This window comes from Nerophis ophidion, linkage group LG01 (genome assembly GCF_033978795.1).
Source record: "Nerophis ophidion isolate RoL-2023_Sa linkage group LG01, RoL_Noph_v1.0, whole genome shotgun sequence".
NCBI classification, from domain to species: Eukaryota; Metazoa; Chordata; class Actinopteri; order Syngnathiformes; family Syngnathidae; genus Nerophis; species Nerophis ophidion.
In genome coordinates, this window is record NC_084611.1 from 84,712,160 (window position 1) to 84,728,329 (window position 16,170).

Sequence of the window (16,170 nt, forward strand, 5' to 3'; positions counted from 1 at the left end):
AGACAATGAGAATGCGTTGGTAAAGGGATCGGTTTTAAAAAGTAAAATGTATGACTTTTTAAAACGCCGATGTACGGAGTGGTACATTGACGTAGGAACAAGTAGTTGCGTCTCCCAGTCATACTTGCCAACCCTCTGAATTTTCCCGGGGGACTCCCGAATTTCAGTGCCCCTCCCGAAAATCTCCCGTGGCAACCGTTCTCCCGATTTCCACCCAGACAACAATACTGGGGGCGTGCCTTAAAGGCACTGTATTTGCGTGCCGGCCCAATCACATAATATCTACGGCTTTTCACACACACACATGTGAATGCAAAGCATACTTGGTCAACAGCAATACAGGTCACACTGAGGGCGGCCGTATAAACAACTTTAACACTGTTACAAATATGCGCCACACTGTGAACCCACACCAAACAAGAATGACAAACACATTTTGGGAGAACATCCGCACCGTAACACAACAGAACAAATACCCAGAATCCCTTGCAGTACTAACTCTTCCGGGACGCTACAACATACACCCCCCACCTCAACCTCTTCATGTATATCCCAAATTCCAAGCTGCTGTTTTGAGGCACGTTAAAAAAAAAAAAAAATGCATTTTGTGACTTCAATAATAAATACGGCAGTGCCAAGTTGGCATTTTTTTCCATAACTTGAGTTGATCATTATGGAAAACCTTGTTACATTGTGTAATGCATCCAGCGGGGCATCACAACAAAATTAGGCATATTAATGTGTTAATTCCACGACTGTATATATCGGTAACAATTGATATCAGAACCGGTAATTAAGAGTTGGAAAATTTCGGAATATTGGATATCGGCAAAAAAGCCATTATTGGACATCTCTGTTATGATCCGCCGCCCGGATCATATATTGTTTTGGTTTTTGAGTCCTTTTGTGTTTCCTGTTTGTGTTTGGACTATTCCGATCCCTAGTTTAGCTCTTCCTGATTTATCTGGTTACTATGGTTTCTTATTTGTTCCACCTGCTCTGTTTTTTTGACACACACCTGTTTATAATTACGGTCTCCTTGTATTTAAGCCTGCCTTCTCCCTTTGTTCAGCCTTGATCCGTTGTTTGCTCCATGCAACATTCACGTTGGTATATCTTTGATGTCTTTACTAGTGCTAAGTCTCGCCTCAGCTACTCGTGCGCTCGGCACGCTTATTTTGGACTTTTTGGACTCCTATGCTAAGTTTTAGCTTAGCTTACCGTGCGTTCGGCACGGCTTTTCTTTCACCGTTTTGTACCAGTGTTCCTTTACTTTTGTGTATTAAACCAAGCTCCTACCTGCAATTCCTGCCTGTCTGGTCCTTGTGCATCCTGGGGTGACACAACGCGCACCATAATGCGTTTTCAATGTGACACATCTCTACTCAGGTATGATTCACTACAATAAGGCTAGTCTAACAGCTGCTGATGGTGAGGCAAGAAAAGTTTATAGGAAATAGGCTACTTGGAAACACGCACATTTTTTTTCTCATATGCGTACTAGATTGGGTTGTGCAGGGGGACCACGGTTTCTTAAACGTTGGCATTGTGTGTGTGTGTGGACAAGGATAAGGTTAGGTGGGATATACCCTGGATAACTATAGCCGGCTTAGTGTAGAAGGGACTAAGTGTGTTTATGTTCCATGCATTGTTATATAAAACCATATTTTTTGTTTTACTTTTTTAAGAGCACATTCAACTTTGCTTCAGATCCAGGAATGTTTCTAATCCGTAGTGTTGCATGTTTTCTAACCCCTCTTTAATTCACATAGCTGCAAACCTAACAGACAGGGGAAAGCGTGCTTACCGAATTAACATTTTGAGCAGTGAGGCGTCTGTTATCTGCGCTCACTGTTTTATTTGAAAGACCAAGTGGTTGACCAGTTTTGTGGTAGATCAGTAAGTCATTACTCACTGCTCCATGCAGATCTGCGTGAATTTGCCAAAGCGCGAAGAGTTGTCATTGCGCACGGTTTTGGCATTCCCGAAGGACTCCAACAAAGGCGTGGCTTCTAGGATCTAATGAGTTAAAGTGTTAAAAAACAACCTTGTTACCTTTAAACAGAAATCCTGGTTACTCATATGAAGGCTGAGGCTAGTTTTTTACCTCAATCTGTTGGGACAGAGAGAAGAGAAGAAATACATTGAGCAAAATTCTGCATTTTTACACTACTTTGTTTATTATTGTCCTTAGAACATAAGAGATCTACCTGTTGGGTTACATTGCGTTTGTGATGTATGGCTGTCAAGTAACGTAGAATCAGTTTCGTTGCTTCCGTCTTCCCAGACCCGCTTTCGCCACTGATGCACATAAAACATGTAACTTGGTCATTCAACAACACCGATTAAAAGTTAGGTTTAAATTCTCAAGAAGAAAGGGGTAGGTGTAGCCCTACCTGATCACAATACACTGGTTGTTTTTGGCATCCATCATGTTGGTGTATGAGAGATTAGCAAGGGCAAAAAGATGACTGCGACACAAAAAAAGGTCAGTTTTGAAACTGGCTTTTGAAACTCTACATTCCATTCTCAGAAAATGTTCACATGACAATGGATGAACAATACCGCAAAATACGTCAAATCTGGGTCTTACGGAGGGTTGTCGCTCAAGCCGTGGCCCTCATACCGGAGCACCATGTCTGTGCCGTAAATGTTCAGCAACTTGTAAGGGTTGACAGACACAAGGATGCTGCCGATGTAGGTCTGATGAAAGAAAACTGAGTTACGGGCTTTGTTATTTAAAATTGCAGAGAGGAAAAAGACAAGATTACATAAATGAGCTCCTGGTCGTAGCGTTTCTTGAGATTCATCAGAACAGTGGTTTCATTCAGCTCACTGAAACGAAACACACAGAAACTCATAGATAACTTTCATTTATGACATATCCAGACTAAAGGAGATCCGTTAATTGTCTGTTTTATGCTCACGGTAGCTGTGTCAAGTCTTCCATGCCCTCAGCCCAGCGTTTTACCCTGTGGCCAGTTGTTGGCATGCTTAGGACTGAGTAGATCTAAACACACACATGCACACAGTGTGTAATTAGTCCAACATGTCATGCGACATCATTACAGTCTTTTTGGCCTGCAATTTATTAGAGATGAAAATAAATAAATGTGGTTTAAGTTACCTTGTCATACCAGCTTTGCCCAGGCATCCTCTCCCTGACAGGAGTCCAGTCTGGATCCTGAATCTCTCCATCCTCAACTTTAGGTGCAGGTAAATATCCATCCAACACTCCAGCTTCTTTGTACATCGACCACTTGGCCAGATTCTGGACGGTGCCGTGGGGCAAAACCCTTTCAGCGGCCCAAACATCCTCCCCTGCTTCCCCGCCTCCTCTGGCATTCCTGGCCCAGTGGCCGGAGTACGGTCCGTAGGGGGGAATCACAGCATATCGATTATCCGCACCTTGTAGTCCTGCCGGTGGCCTGTATGAGGCGTAACGAAGCTGTTGGTTTTGGATCGCATCCACCATACTGGGATTATGGAACCGTCTTGTCAGAATGGAGCCATCTGGCAACCTGCGGAACAAACAATCCTAATGTTTTTTTTTTCACATATACTAAATATGCTATGTCATAGTAGTTCAGTTTCTTCCTTCTTTTCAAGTCTACTTTCTTACCTGTACTGGGCAACACGCATGTCTTCGTTGTTTAGGACAGTGGAAAGGTTTGGAATGGAGGGTTTAGGTGCCCCTGTCAGGGCAGAATTCTGAGGAAGATGAAAGCGATCTGCAGAACGAAGGGCCATGTTCTTCCTCAGGGCAGAAGAAAGGTTTGGAGTTTTAGGTTGTTGACCAGGAATGACCAAGGATCCATCAGGGAGCTGGTATGTAGCATTTCGAAGGTTTACATTCTCGAGAGCCTAGAAGTGGAAAACAGGTTGCGATTTTGTCACAACTGACAAGTTTGAGCATAGTAAAAACAAGCAGGTACATACTTTAGACAAGTCGGGGTTGAGAGGTTTTCGTGGGTCAATGATGATGGTTCCATCAGGCAAGGTGTATGAGACACCCTTAAGGTAAGGGTTTTGAAGCGCGGCCGTCAGATTGGGACTCTTTGGTTTTCTCGGATCAACTATCATAGTTCCATCGGGTAGGGTCAGAGTTGCCCCTTTCAAGGCTGGGTTATTAAGGGCCTATGTATTATTTGAGTTTAAGAAAAAAAATGTTGATAATATTAGCTATGACGTTATGCGATAGAATTACAGTGTAATCTTAGTATCTGAAAAATAGAATTATTAAACACCACACCACAATTAAGAATGATATCAATTACAAACCTTAAACAAGTCTGGAGATATGGGTGTATTAGGGTCACGAACTCCTTGCGGCAGGTTGAATGAGGCGTTCCTTAGGGCTGGGTTCTGAAGGGCATTAGAAAGATTTGGAGAGGCAGGCTTTCGTGGATCGATGATAATGGTACCGTCAGGCAGTGTGTAAGAGGCGCTTTTTAGGTAAGGGTTCTGAAGTGCAGCTGCGAGGTTGGGGGATTTTGGTTTCTTTGGGTCAATGACAATGGTACCATCCGGGAGTGAATAAGAAGCTTCACGGAGCGCTGGGTTCTTCAGGGCCTTAGCCAAGTTTGGTGAAACAGGTTGCTGTTAAAAGAGCAAAGACAAGAACATGATGGTAAATGACAGTAACATGTACCTTTTGTAATTATAAATCATTGCTTACTTGCTGTCTAGGATCTATAATCGTGCCATCAGGTAGAGTGTACGTAGCAGTCCTAAGATCCTGGTTCTGAAGAGCTCTGGCAAGGTTGGGAGACATGGGCTTCTGGGGAATTCGTGGGTCCTGTATTGGACAAACAGACTACATGTGGAGATTGACATGCTTAGATGGACATGTTTTTTTAAATCTTTTATACCCACCCTGATAACTGATCCATCTGGCAAAATATATGAAGCTCCACGGATTTGTTGGTTCTGCAACGCTTGATTAAGCTGTGGTGAAGAACGTGGATCTGCATAGGGTGACACCAAAGTTCCATCTGGCAGCCGGTATGATGCCTGCATCAACTGTGGATTATGAAGGGCAGTGGCCAGCATTGGTGAAGAGGGCGGCGGAGGTCCATATGGTAACCGTCTGAATTGCAAAGGAGACTGATAGGATGCGTGGAGGATATTTGGATGCTGCTGTAGTGCACTATGGAGCTTAGGCCCAGCTGGTGCATAAGGGTTATGGCGTTGCATCATTGGAGATCTTAGAGAAGAAACATTCTGCACACTGGACCGGTTCTGCAAGGCATCATAGAGCATTGGTGCTGGGCCAGGCTCAGATATATAATCATACCCAGTAACATAGGTCTGTCCGTATGGCGAGTGGAGCTGTGGAGTGGGATAAGAAGCTACACCTTGAAGTGCCTGACTATGCCTTATGGCTCCAGGAAGCAGTGGAGATGAAGGAGCAGATGGGGCATAAGGGGACTGAGGCCTTGGAATGAAAGACACGTAGGATGCTTCTCTCACCGCGTGGTTTTGCAAAGCTCTGGACACTATTGGAGAGGAAGGGGGCATGGCCTGTGCATACGGAGATAGTGGCCTTTGCAGAGGAGAAACATAAGATGCATCTCTCACTGTTTGATTTTGCAACGCGCCAGACAAAAGGGGAGATGAAGTGGCCACAGGTGACTCATGAGGGCCCAATGGGGAAACAAAGGCAGCATCTCGGAGGGCTTGGTTTTGCATTGCAACAGACAGTGAGGGGGATAATGATTGATAAGGGTCTGCATACTGAGCACTCATCTCATCTATACCCACCACAGGGACTACTTGTGGGCCAAGAGGGGAAGCTAAAGAGGCCTGTCTGATAGCCTGATTCCGTAATGCACTCGATAGCATTGGAGATGAGGGTGTAGCAGTTGTGTCAGTGAAAGGATCAACATAGGGTGCCGAAGCATACGGATTGGTAACATGAGGAAGTTCATGGACACCTTGAGGAGGCAAGAGGGGTGAAGAAATCCGAGAATGTCGAGGAGAGAGGTGGGGGGATGCAGGACGTGACATGTGCTTGAGCAAAGGCTGTGGCGAAGCTAGAGGAATCCTGCTTAAAGAATTCTGGACCATGAGTGGACGTCCACGAGCCACAGGACGCGGAATAAAACGGCGAGACTCTCTCCTCATAAGGGGAGCACGGTGGATCATGTGAGGCGACTGGAAAGGAGAGGAGTGGTGAGAGGAGTCTATCGTAAGAACAGAAGACCGATTGCTTCTTATTGAGGAAGCACGGAATGGACGCACATTCTGGGTAGGCGGGGGTACTGGACGCCCTCTTAGACCCATTGGTGAGGGTCTAACAGTACCAAGGGGAACATTTCCCCCCATCCTGGGTCTGGTTAACGGCGTGGGGTCTCTGAGCAGCCGAGTGGAGCGACGGGAGAGAGTCGGAGACGATGCTGAGGGTCGAGACACTTCAGGGGACAAACTTCGGCGAGATGGAGTGGGAGATTGTCGTCTGCTGAGTTGAGGAGAGAAAGCTGGGGATACGTGACCAGGTGAGGGTGACCTATTCATCCTTCTCCCTCCAAATGGACTTTGGGCAGGAGTGGATAATGGTGGGGGACTTCCCCTTCTCGTGGAGGCACGGGGCGAGGAGGGCGGTGAACGCTGTATCATTGAGGCTCTTTGTGAGGGTGGAGGGCTACGCCGAATCACTGAGGTGCGGGGAGAATAATAGGGTGACGGTTCTCTAGCCAGCGGCGACTGAAGTTGCATTCTTTGACTAACAAGAGGGGAAGTGGGAGGTGAGATCTGTCTTGAAATGACAGAGGGGGGTCTTTGGGCATTCATGATACCACTCGTCATGGCTGAATGTGGAGATGGGATTTGTCTCTGCGACAGGAGCGGGGAGGCTACCGGTGACATCATAGCATTGGGATGATGTAGTACCTGAGGGGAATTCATAATACCACTCGTCATGGCTGAATGTGGAGTCTGGATTTGTCTCTGAGGCAGGAGTGGGGAGGGTACCGGTGAAGTCATAGTATTGGGATGATGTTGGACCTGAGGGGATGGAATGATGACAGAGCGTCGTGATAAACTTGGAGAGGGTTGTAAGCGACGGGCCGGAAGGGGGGACATGCTTGCCTGCTTTATAATCATTGCAGTGGGTGTGGGGATTGACGGAGGCCCAATACCCTGCTGATGTTGTGAAATCATCAATGGGTCCGTCACTGTGTTTTGTGACATCATCTGCTGTTCTGCTGACATCATTGTTTGGGGAACCATCATTTGTGGCGACATCAGCGGCTGTTGTGACATCATCTGCTGTTCTGCTGACATCCTTGTTTGGGGAACCATCATTTGTGGCGACATCAGCGGCTGTTGTGACATCATCTGCTGTTCTGCTGACATTGTTTGGGGGACCATCATTTGTGGCGACATCAGCGGCTGTTGTGACATCATCTGCTGTTCTGCTGACATCATTGTTTGGGGGACCATCATTTGTGGCGACATCAGCGGCTGTTGTGACATCATCTGCTGTTCTGCTGACATCATTGTTTGGGGGATCATCATTTGCGGTAACATCCCTGATTGCTGTGGCAACATCCTTTGCTGTGGGAACTGTTGTGGCGACACGATCCGCGGGATTACCATTTGGGGCATCATACTTTGTTCCTCAAACATTTGCTGCTGTGGTGTCATCAACGGCAACATTCTCATTTGCTGTTGAGAGGACATACTCATCTGCTCTTGTGGAGACATGATCATTTGTTGTGGGAACATTGACATTTGTTGCTCAACCGGCACCATTGTAGTGGGGTGACCTGGAGCCAGGGGTATCTGGTCTTCATATTGGATATCTGACATGTCTTCAAATTCAGGATCTGGTGGCAGGTTAGGAGGAGGGGGAAGTGGCACATCAAGGCGCTCTTTCCCAAATAACCGCACTTGAGGTCTGGGAACTCGAAATGTCTCTCCCCCCTGAATCCCACCAGTATCACCCACATATTGATCCATCTGGTCTGCATACTGCTCCCCATAGAGGCCTTGTGCGTCCATTGTTGGCCCTCCAAAGCCCAACACCTGCTGGCCTTCAGAAGGATAACCTGGGATCTGCTGAGAGTCTTGGTAGGGCATACCCCCAACATTATAGCCAGTTTGGTAGTTTTGTAGCGCTCCATCTTGCATTTCCATAGTGGCTGCATAGACCTGGCCGTTGTCATAATAATCCCCTTGCCCTATGCCATAAACAACTTCTTGTCCAGTTTCATCGTAATAAACCTGAGGAATCACATCAACCGTGTACACAGGATCCTGACCCATTGGTGCATAGTAGTTTAGGCCCTCATATTCATACATAGGCATTGCTTGTTGTTGCTGGTAGCCATAGAAATCTGCTTCCTGGCTGTCAAAGTACTCTTGTCCAGCAAGATAGGGGTCATAGTAGTCCCCTGATTCCTCATTATAGAGCTCTTGCGTGTAATATTCTGCATTGGGGTCATAGATACCATCTTCTTCATAGTAGCCCAAGTCTTGATAGTCTCCGGCTGCTCCTCTGTCGTAGTAACCGTATGTATCTTGGCCTGTGTAAGCTACCTCGTCACCATAACCATAGCCTGTTTGGTGGAGTGGATGTTGTTGATCATATCCATGCACCTCCTCCCAGTGCTCATAACCGTTATTATTGTATCCACGAAGGTGACGCTGGCGGCTTTGCCCTCTGTGACCTCCCCAGTCGTGGTTCCCCGCATGGCCTCGCATCTTCGCGGACTGAAAACGTTTGGTCAGCCAATTAGTTGCCGCGGCAACTCTGCCAAGAAGCACACTTCCTTTCTTGAAGCCGGCGGTAGGGCCGTCGCCATTTTTCTTGCCAAACAAGCCTTTGAAAAATCCGTCCTTCTTATCGGACGGGTTCCCCCCTCCGCCCAGGCGGAGCAGCATGTAGGTGGGCCTTTTCCCGCCCTTTTCCGCCTCCGACTTTTCCTTGGCCTCCTTCTTTCTCTTCTTGCTGGCTTTGAACCGCATCATGAAGCGAGACGTGTTCTTCAGCATGGACTTGCGGCGTTTCTTCTTAGCCAGTCGGTTTCTTCTCTTCCCCAGACCGAGAAACAGCCGCGACGTGCTTTTCAGCTTCTTCCTGCTGTTTCGCCGCCTCTTGAAGCCGGAGAACTTCATGAACATCCTGGACATGTTCTTCAGGCCTTTCTTTGGGATCTCCTTAACAGGTATTGGTGGGGCTTCCTCTATCTCCTTTGCTTTCTTCTTTTTGGGGTTAGCATCTGACCGCCCTTCTTTATGTCGGTGATGGTCATCTTTGGATTTCTTTTTGGACTTCTCGTAATCTTCATCTTCATCTTCCTCGTCTTCCTCCTCATCATACTCCTCGTCTTCTTCCGAGTCTTCGCCCCGTCTGGACTTTCCCCCTCGTTTACCCTTTTCCTTCCGGGCTCCTCGCCCTCTACCTCTTCCATAGTCCTCTGAGTCGCCCTCATCTTCTTCCTCCTCATCTTCTTCACTTAACTCATCCTCCTCTTCCTCACTCAGGAGCTCCTCCTCTTCCTCCTCTGACTCCACTTTCTTGCCCTTTCCTTTGTCTTTTCCCTTCTTTCCATCGTCTTTCCCCCCTTTCTTATCGCCCTTCCCACCCTTCTTGTCATCTTTACCTCCCTTCTTATCATCCTTTCCTCCTTTCTTATCATCCTTCCTTCCCTTTTTATCGTCCTTCCCTACTTTCTTGTCATCTTTGGCAGTTTTCTTGTCATCCTTACCACCTTTTTTGTCTTCCTTCCCTTTCTTTTCTTCCTCTTTCTTCTTTTCGAGTTCTTGTTTTCCACCTTTCTTGGTGTCTTTTTTGGTGTCTTTCTTTCCAGGCATCTTTGCAAGTTAGCTATAGGAGCACACCATGCCCTCTTTAGGGTGAAACACTGGAGAGAAAAAAACACATGACATTTTGACAATATTGCAGTGGTGTATTTTGAAGTTCACATTTAAGATGAAAAATATGAGCTGATATGTTCTGAAAAACAAAAAATGGCCCAGCAGTCTGACCTTTAAAAGAGGCTTTAGATATGCCTAGGTGAGTTTATGCTGGCTCTCTTTAGTATCTGTGTGAGGACACATCCACCGTCTACACAGCCTGATCTTGGTCTCCATGAAGCTTCCTGGGAGGAAATAGAGTATTAACAGACATTCTTAATCAGGGGTCCCCAGAATCCGGCCCGTGGGAAGTCCCAAGTTGAAAAAAATAAAAGTTTTTTGATTTTATTTTTATTTGTTTCAATCTGTCCTTTGTAATCCGTTTTACTCTTGTTACTCTCGGTGTCTCCTAGCCGGTCAAGCAAAGCATATTGTCAAAAAATGTATTTTCTCATCAATAATGTGACATCATTAGGTTGCAAGTGTCAGTCAATTAGTGTGCAGTGGGGCAAAAAAGTATTTAGTCAGCCACCGATTGTGCAAGCTCTCCCACTAGATAGATAGATAGATAGATAGATAGATAGATAGATAGATAGATAGATAGATAGATAGATAGATAGATAGATAGATAGATAGATAGATAGATAGATAGATAGATAGATAGATAGATAGATAGATAGATAGATAGATAGATAGATAGATAGATAGATAGATAGATAGATAGATAGATAGATAGATAGATAGATAGATAGATAGATAGATTAGATAGATAGATAGATAGTACTTTATTGAGTCCTTCAGGTGAGTTCCTTCGGGAAAATTAAAATTCCAGCAGCAGTGTAGAGCGTTTTCCGTTCGGGCTCCAGTACTCTGGAATGCCCTCCCGGTAACAGTTCGAGATGCCACCTCAGTAGAAGCATTTAAGTCTCACCTTAAAACTCATTTGTATACTCTAGCCTTTAAATAGACTCCCTTTTTAGACCAGTTGATCTGCCGTTTCTTTTCTTTTTCTTCTATGTCCCACTCTCCCTTGTGGAGGGGATCCGGTCCGATCCGGTGGCCATGTACTGCTTGCCTGTGTATCGGCTGGGGACATCTCTGCGCTGCTGATCCGCCTCCGCTTGGGATGGTTTCCTGCTGGCTCCGCTGTGAACGGGACTCTCGCTGCTGTGTTGGATCCGCTTTGGACTGGACTCTCGCGACTGTGTTTGATCCATTATGGATTGAACTTTCACAGTATCATGTTGGACCCGCTCGACATCCATTGCTTTCCTCCTCTCCAAGGTTCTCATAGTCATCATTGTCACCGACGTCCCACTGGGTGTGAGTTTTCCTTGCCCTTATGTGGGCCTACCGAGGATGTGGTAGTGGTTTGTGCAGCCCTTTGAGACACTAGTGATTTAGGGCTATATAAGTAAACATTGATTGATTGATTGAGTGTACAGAGTTGAAATCAATTTAAAAAAGAGTAAAAAGTAAATAATGGGGGTTTAAAAGGAAACAAAATAGAGAAATATTACAAAAAGAATAAAAACAATGGGAATAACAATATAACAGTAAAATAAGAATATAACAAGACAAAGTTGGCAGTAGTGACCATGTTATGAAAACGTATTGCACTGTTAATGTTTTGAATCCCCTGTCATCCTAGTACCCCCCGCCCCCCCGTCCCAGAGAGGAGTTGTACAGTCTAATGGCGTGTGGGACAAAGGAGTTCTTGAGTCTATTAGTCCTGCACTTGGGATGAAGCAGTCTAGAACTGAACAGGCTCCTCTGGCTACTGATAACGCTATGCAGAGGGTGACTGGCATCATCCAGGATGCTCACTAGTTTGTCCACAGTCCTCTTCTCTGCCACCGTCACCAGTGAGTCCAGTTTCATTCCGATTGTAGAACCGGCCCGCCTGATCAGTTTTTCAAGTCTGGAGCTGTCCTTCTTAGATGTACGTCTACCGCCTTCTATGCCTTCCATGCCAATGATCCATGTCCCTTGTCTTTTTCCAAGTAAGTTTTTTTGTTATTCACGCCATTGTGCAAGTGTTTTGTTTTATGTTCATAGTTTTGTTTCATAGCCAAATTTTTGTACTGCCATTATGCGCGCCTTTTGTTTGCTTCCTTTTTTTGTAGTTTTTTAGTGTTAAAATTGATTATGTACTTACATTCACGTCTTGCCCGTGCCAACTTTCGTTTACTAATGTTTGTTTTTCTACAGTATAATTTTGTCGACTGAGCTGTCATTTTGTTAGTTTTTGTAAATCCACGGTCGATGATTTTATGCTCCCACATTTTATCTTGGTAAAAAAACTGGCATCTAAGTTGCCAAAATAAAATTAAACAGCGGTACTGTATTTATATTTACATTAATAAGTTGTAAAAATACTAATAATAAAATAACACCATATATTTTACAATAAAAGTCTGCCAATAGATTTTACTGTAAAATTTAGGGAGTTCTTTTTACGGCATAATACTGTAAGTTAGAAATAAAAAAACGACCGATGTTTGTTTTTCTACAATAAAATTCTGTCAACTGAGCTGTTATGTTGTTAGTTTTTTAAAATCCACGGTTGAGGATATTATGGTACCACATTTTATCTTGGTAAAAAACTGGCATCTGAGTTGCCCCAAAAACCTAAACAGCGGTACTGTATTAATATTTACCGAAATAAGTTGTATAAATAATAATAACAAAATAACACCACATATTTTACAGTAAAATTCTGGCAATAGATTTTACTGTAAAAATTTTGGGAGTTTTTTACGGCATATTATTGTAAAATCGATGATTTTATGGTACCACATTTTATTTTGGTAAAAAAAACTGGCATCTGAGTTGCCAAAATAAAATTAAACAGCGGTACTGTATTTGTATTTACAGTAATAAGTTGTAAAAATAATAATAATAAAATAACACCATATATTTTACAGTAAAAGTCTGCCAATAGATTTTATTGTAAAATTTAGGGAGTTTTTTTTACGGCATATTACTGTAAGTTGAAAAAAAAAAACGACCGATGTTTGTTTTTCTACAATAAAATTCTGTCAAGTGAGCTGTCATTTTGTTAGTTTTTTTAAATCCACGGTTGATGATATTATGGTACCACATTTTATCTTGGTAAAAAACTGGCATCTGAGTTGCCCAAAAAAACCTAAACAGCGGTACTGTATTATTATTTACAGAAATAAGTTGTATAAATAATAATAACAAAATAACACCACATATTTTACAGTAAAAGTCTGGCAATAGATTTTACTGTAAAAATTTGGGAGTTTTTTACGGCATATTATTGTAAAATCGATGATTTTATGGTACCATATTTTATTTTGGTAAAAAAAAACAGGCATCTGAGTTGCCAAAATAAAACTAAACAGCGGTACTGTATTTGTATTTACAGTAACACGTTGTAAAAATAATAATAAAAAAATAACACCATATATTTTACAATAAAAGTCTGCCAATAGATTTTACTGTAAAAATTAGGGAGTTTTTTTTACTGCATATTACTGTAAGTTGAAAAAAAAACGACCGATGTTTGTTTTTCTACAATAAAATTCTGTCAACTGAGCTGTCATTTTGTTAGTTTTTTTAAATCCATGGTTGAGGATATTATGGTACCACATTTTATCTTGGTAAAAAACTGGCATCTGAGTTGCCCCAAAAACCTAAACAGCGGTACTGTATTTATATTTACAGAAATAAGTTGTATAAATAATAATAACAAAATAACACCACATATTTTACAGTAAAAGTCTGGCAATAGATTTTACTGTAAAAATTAGGGAGTTTTTTTTACGGCATATTATTGTAAAATCGATGATTTTATGGTACCACATTTTATTTTGGTAAAAAAAAAACAGGCATCTGAGTTGCCAAAATAAAATTAAACAGCGGTACTGTATTTGTATTTACAGTAATACGTTGTAAAAATAATAATAATAAAATAACACCATATATTTTACAGTAAAAGTCTGCCAATAGATTTTACTATAAAATTTAGGGAGTTTTTTTTTTACGGCATATTACTGTAAGTTGAAAAAAAAAAACGACCAATGTTTGTTTTTCTACAATAAAATTCTGTCAACTGAGCTGTCATTTTGTTAGTTTTTTTTAAATCCACGGTTGAGGATATTACGGTACCACATTTTATCTTGGTAAAAAACTGGCATCTGAGTTACCCAAAAAACCTAAACAGCGGTACTGTATTAATATTTACAGAAATAAGTTGTATAAATAATAATAACAAAATAACACCACATATTTCACAGTAAAAGTCTGGCAATAGATTTTACTGTAAAAATTAGGGAGTTTTTTACGGCATATTATTGTAAAATCAATGATTTTATGGTACCACATTTTATTTTGGTAAAAAAAAACTGGCATCTGAGTTGCCAAAATAAAATTAAACAGCGGTACTGTATTTGTATTTACAGTAATAAGTTGTAAAAATAATAATAATAAAATAACACCATATATTTTACAATAAAAGTCTGCCAATAGATTTTACTGGAAAATTTAGGGAGTTGTTTTTTTTACGGCATATTACTGTAAGTTGAAAAAAAAAACGACCGATGTTTGTTTTTCTACAAAAATTTCTGTCAACTGAACTGTCATTTTGTTAGTTTTTTTAAATCCACGGTTGATGATATTAAGTCTGGCAATAGATTTTACTGTAAAAATTAGGGAGTTTTTTAACGGCATATTATTGTAAAATCGATGATTTTATGGTACCACATTTTATTTTGGTAAAAAAAACAGGCATCTGAGTTGCCAAAATAAAATTAAACAGCGGTAATGTATTTGTATTTACAGTAATAAGTTGTAAAAATAATAATAATAAAGTAACACCATATATTTTACAATAAAAGTCTGCCAATAGATTTTACTGTAAAATTTAGGGAGTTTTTTTACGGCATATTACTGTAAGTTGGAAATAAAAAAACGACCGATGTTTGTTTTTCTACAATAAAATTCTGTCAACTGAGCTGTCATTTTGTTAGTTTTTTTAAATCCACGGTTGATGATATTATGGTACCACATTTTATCTTGGTAAAAAACTGGCATCTGAGTTGCCCAAAAAACCTAAACGGCGGTACTGTATTTATATTTACAGAAACAAGTTGTATAAATAATAATAACAAAATAACACCACATATTTTACAGTAAAAGTCTGGCAATAGATTTTACTGTAAAAATTAGGGAGTTTTTTTTTACGGCATATTATTGTAAAATCGATGATTTTATGGTACCACATTTTATTTTGGTAAAAAAAAACTGGCATCTGAGTTGCCAAAATAAAATTAAACAGCGGTACTGTATTTGTATTTACAGTAATAAGTTGTAAAAATAATAATAATGATAAAATAACACCATATATTTTACAATAAAAGTCTGACAATAGATTTTACTGTAAAATTTAGGGAGTTTTTTTTTACGGCATATTACTGTAAGTTGAAAAAAAAAACGACCGATGTTTGTTTTTCGACAATAAAATTCTGTCAACTGAGCTGTCATTTTGTTAGTTTTTTTTAAATCCACGGTTGAAGATATTATGCTACCACATTTTATCTTGGTAAAAAACTGGCATCTGAGTTGCCCAAAAAGCCTAAACAGCGGTACTGTATTTATATTTACAGAAATAAGTTGTATAAATAATAATAACAAAATAACACCACATATTTTACAGTAAAAGTCTGGCAATAGATTTTACTGTAAAAATTAGGGAGTTTTTTTACGGCATATTATTGTAAAATCGATGATTTTATGGTACCACATTTTATTTTGGTAAAAAAAAACAGGCATCTGAGTTGCCAAAATAAAATTAAACAACGGTACTGTATTTGTATTTACAGTAATAAGTTGTAAAAATAATAATAATAAAATGACACCATATATTTTACAGTAAAAGTCTGCCAGTAGATTTTACTATAAAATTTAGGGAGGTTTTTTTTTTACGGCATATTACTGTAAGTTGAAAAAAAAAAACGACCGATGTTTGTTTTTCTACAATAAAATTCTGTCAACTGAGCTGTCATTTTGTTAGTTTTTTTAAATCCACGGTTGAGGATATTATGGTACCACATTTTATCTTGGTAAAAAACTGGCATCTGAGTTGCCCAAAAAACCTAAACAGCGGTACTGTATTTATATTTACAGAAATAAGTTGTATAAATAATAATAACAAAATAACACCACATATTTTACAGTAAAAGTCTGGCAATAGATTTTACTGTAAAAATTTGGGAGTTTTTTACGGCATATTATTGTAAAATCGATGATTTTATGGTACCACATTTTATTTTGGTAAAAAAA

At 41.1% G+C, this 16,170-nt stretch overlaps 1 protein-coding gene across 1 annotated transcript in view; it reads right to left on the reverse strand.

Moving 5' to 3' along the window:
- myo15ab (myosin XVAb) overlaps nt 1–6,285 on the reverse strand; it is a 133,816-nt gene extending 127,531 nt beyond the window's left edge. The window contains 12 exon segments of the mRNA XM_061914014.1: nt 1,916–2,019; nt 2,108–2,113; nt 2,211–2,301; nt 2,397–2,471; nt 2,594–2,703; nt 2,772–2,835; nt 2,928–3,010; nt 3,128–3,521; nt 3,623–4,137; nt 4,282–4,599; nt 4,679–4,780; nt 4,876–6,285. Of these exon segments, the coding sequence (XP_061769998.1) occupies nt 1,916–2,019; nt 2,108–2,113; nt 2,211–2,301; nt 2,397–2,471; nt 2,594–2,703; nt 2,772–2,835; nt 2,928–3,010; nt 3,128–3,521; nt 3,623–4,137; nt 4,282–4,599; nt 4,679–4,780; nt 4,876–6,285 (3,272 nt within the window).
- Nucleotides 6,286–16,170: the final 9,885 nt, after the last annotated feature.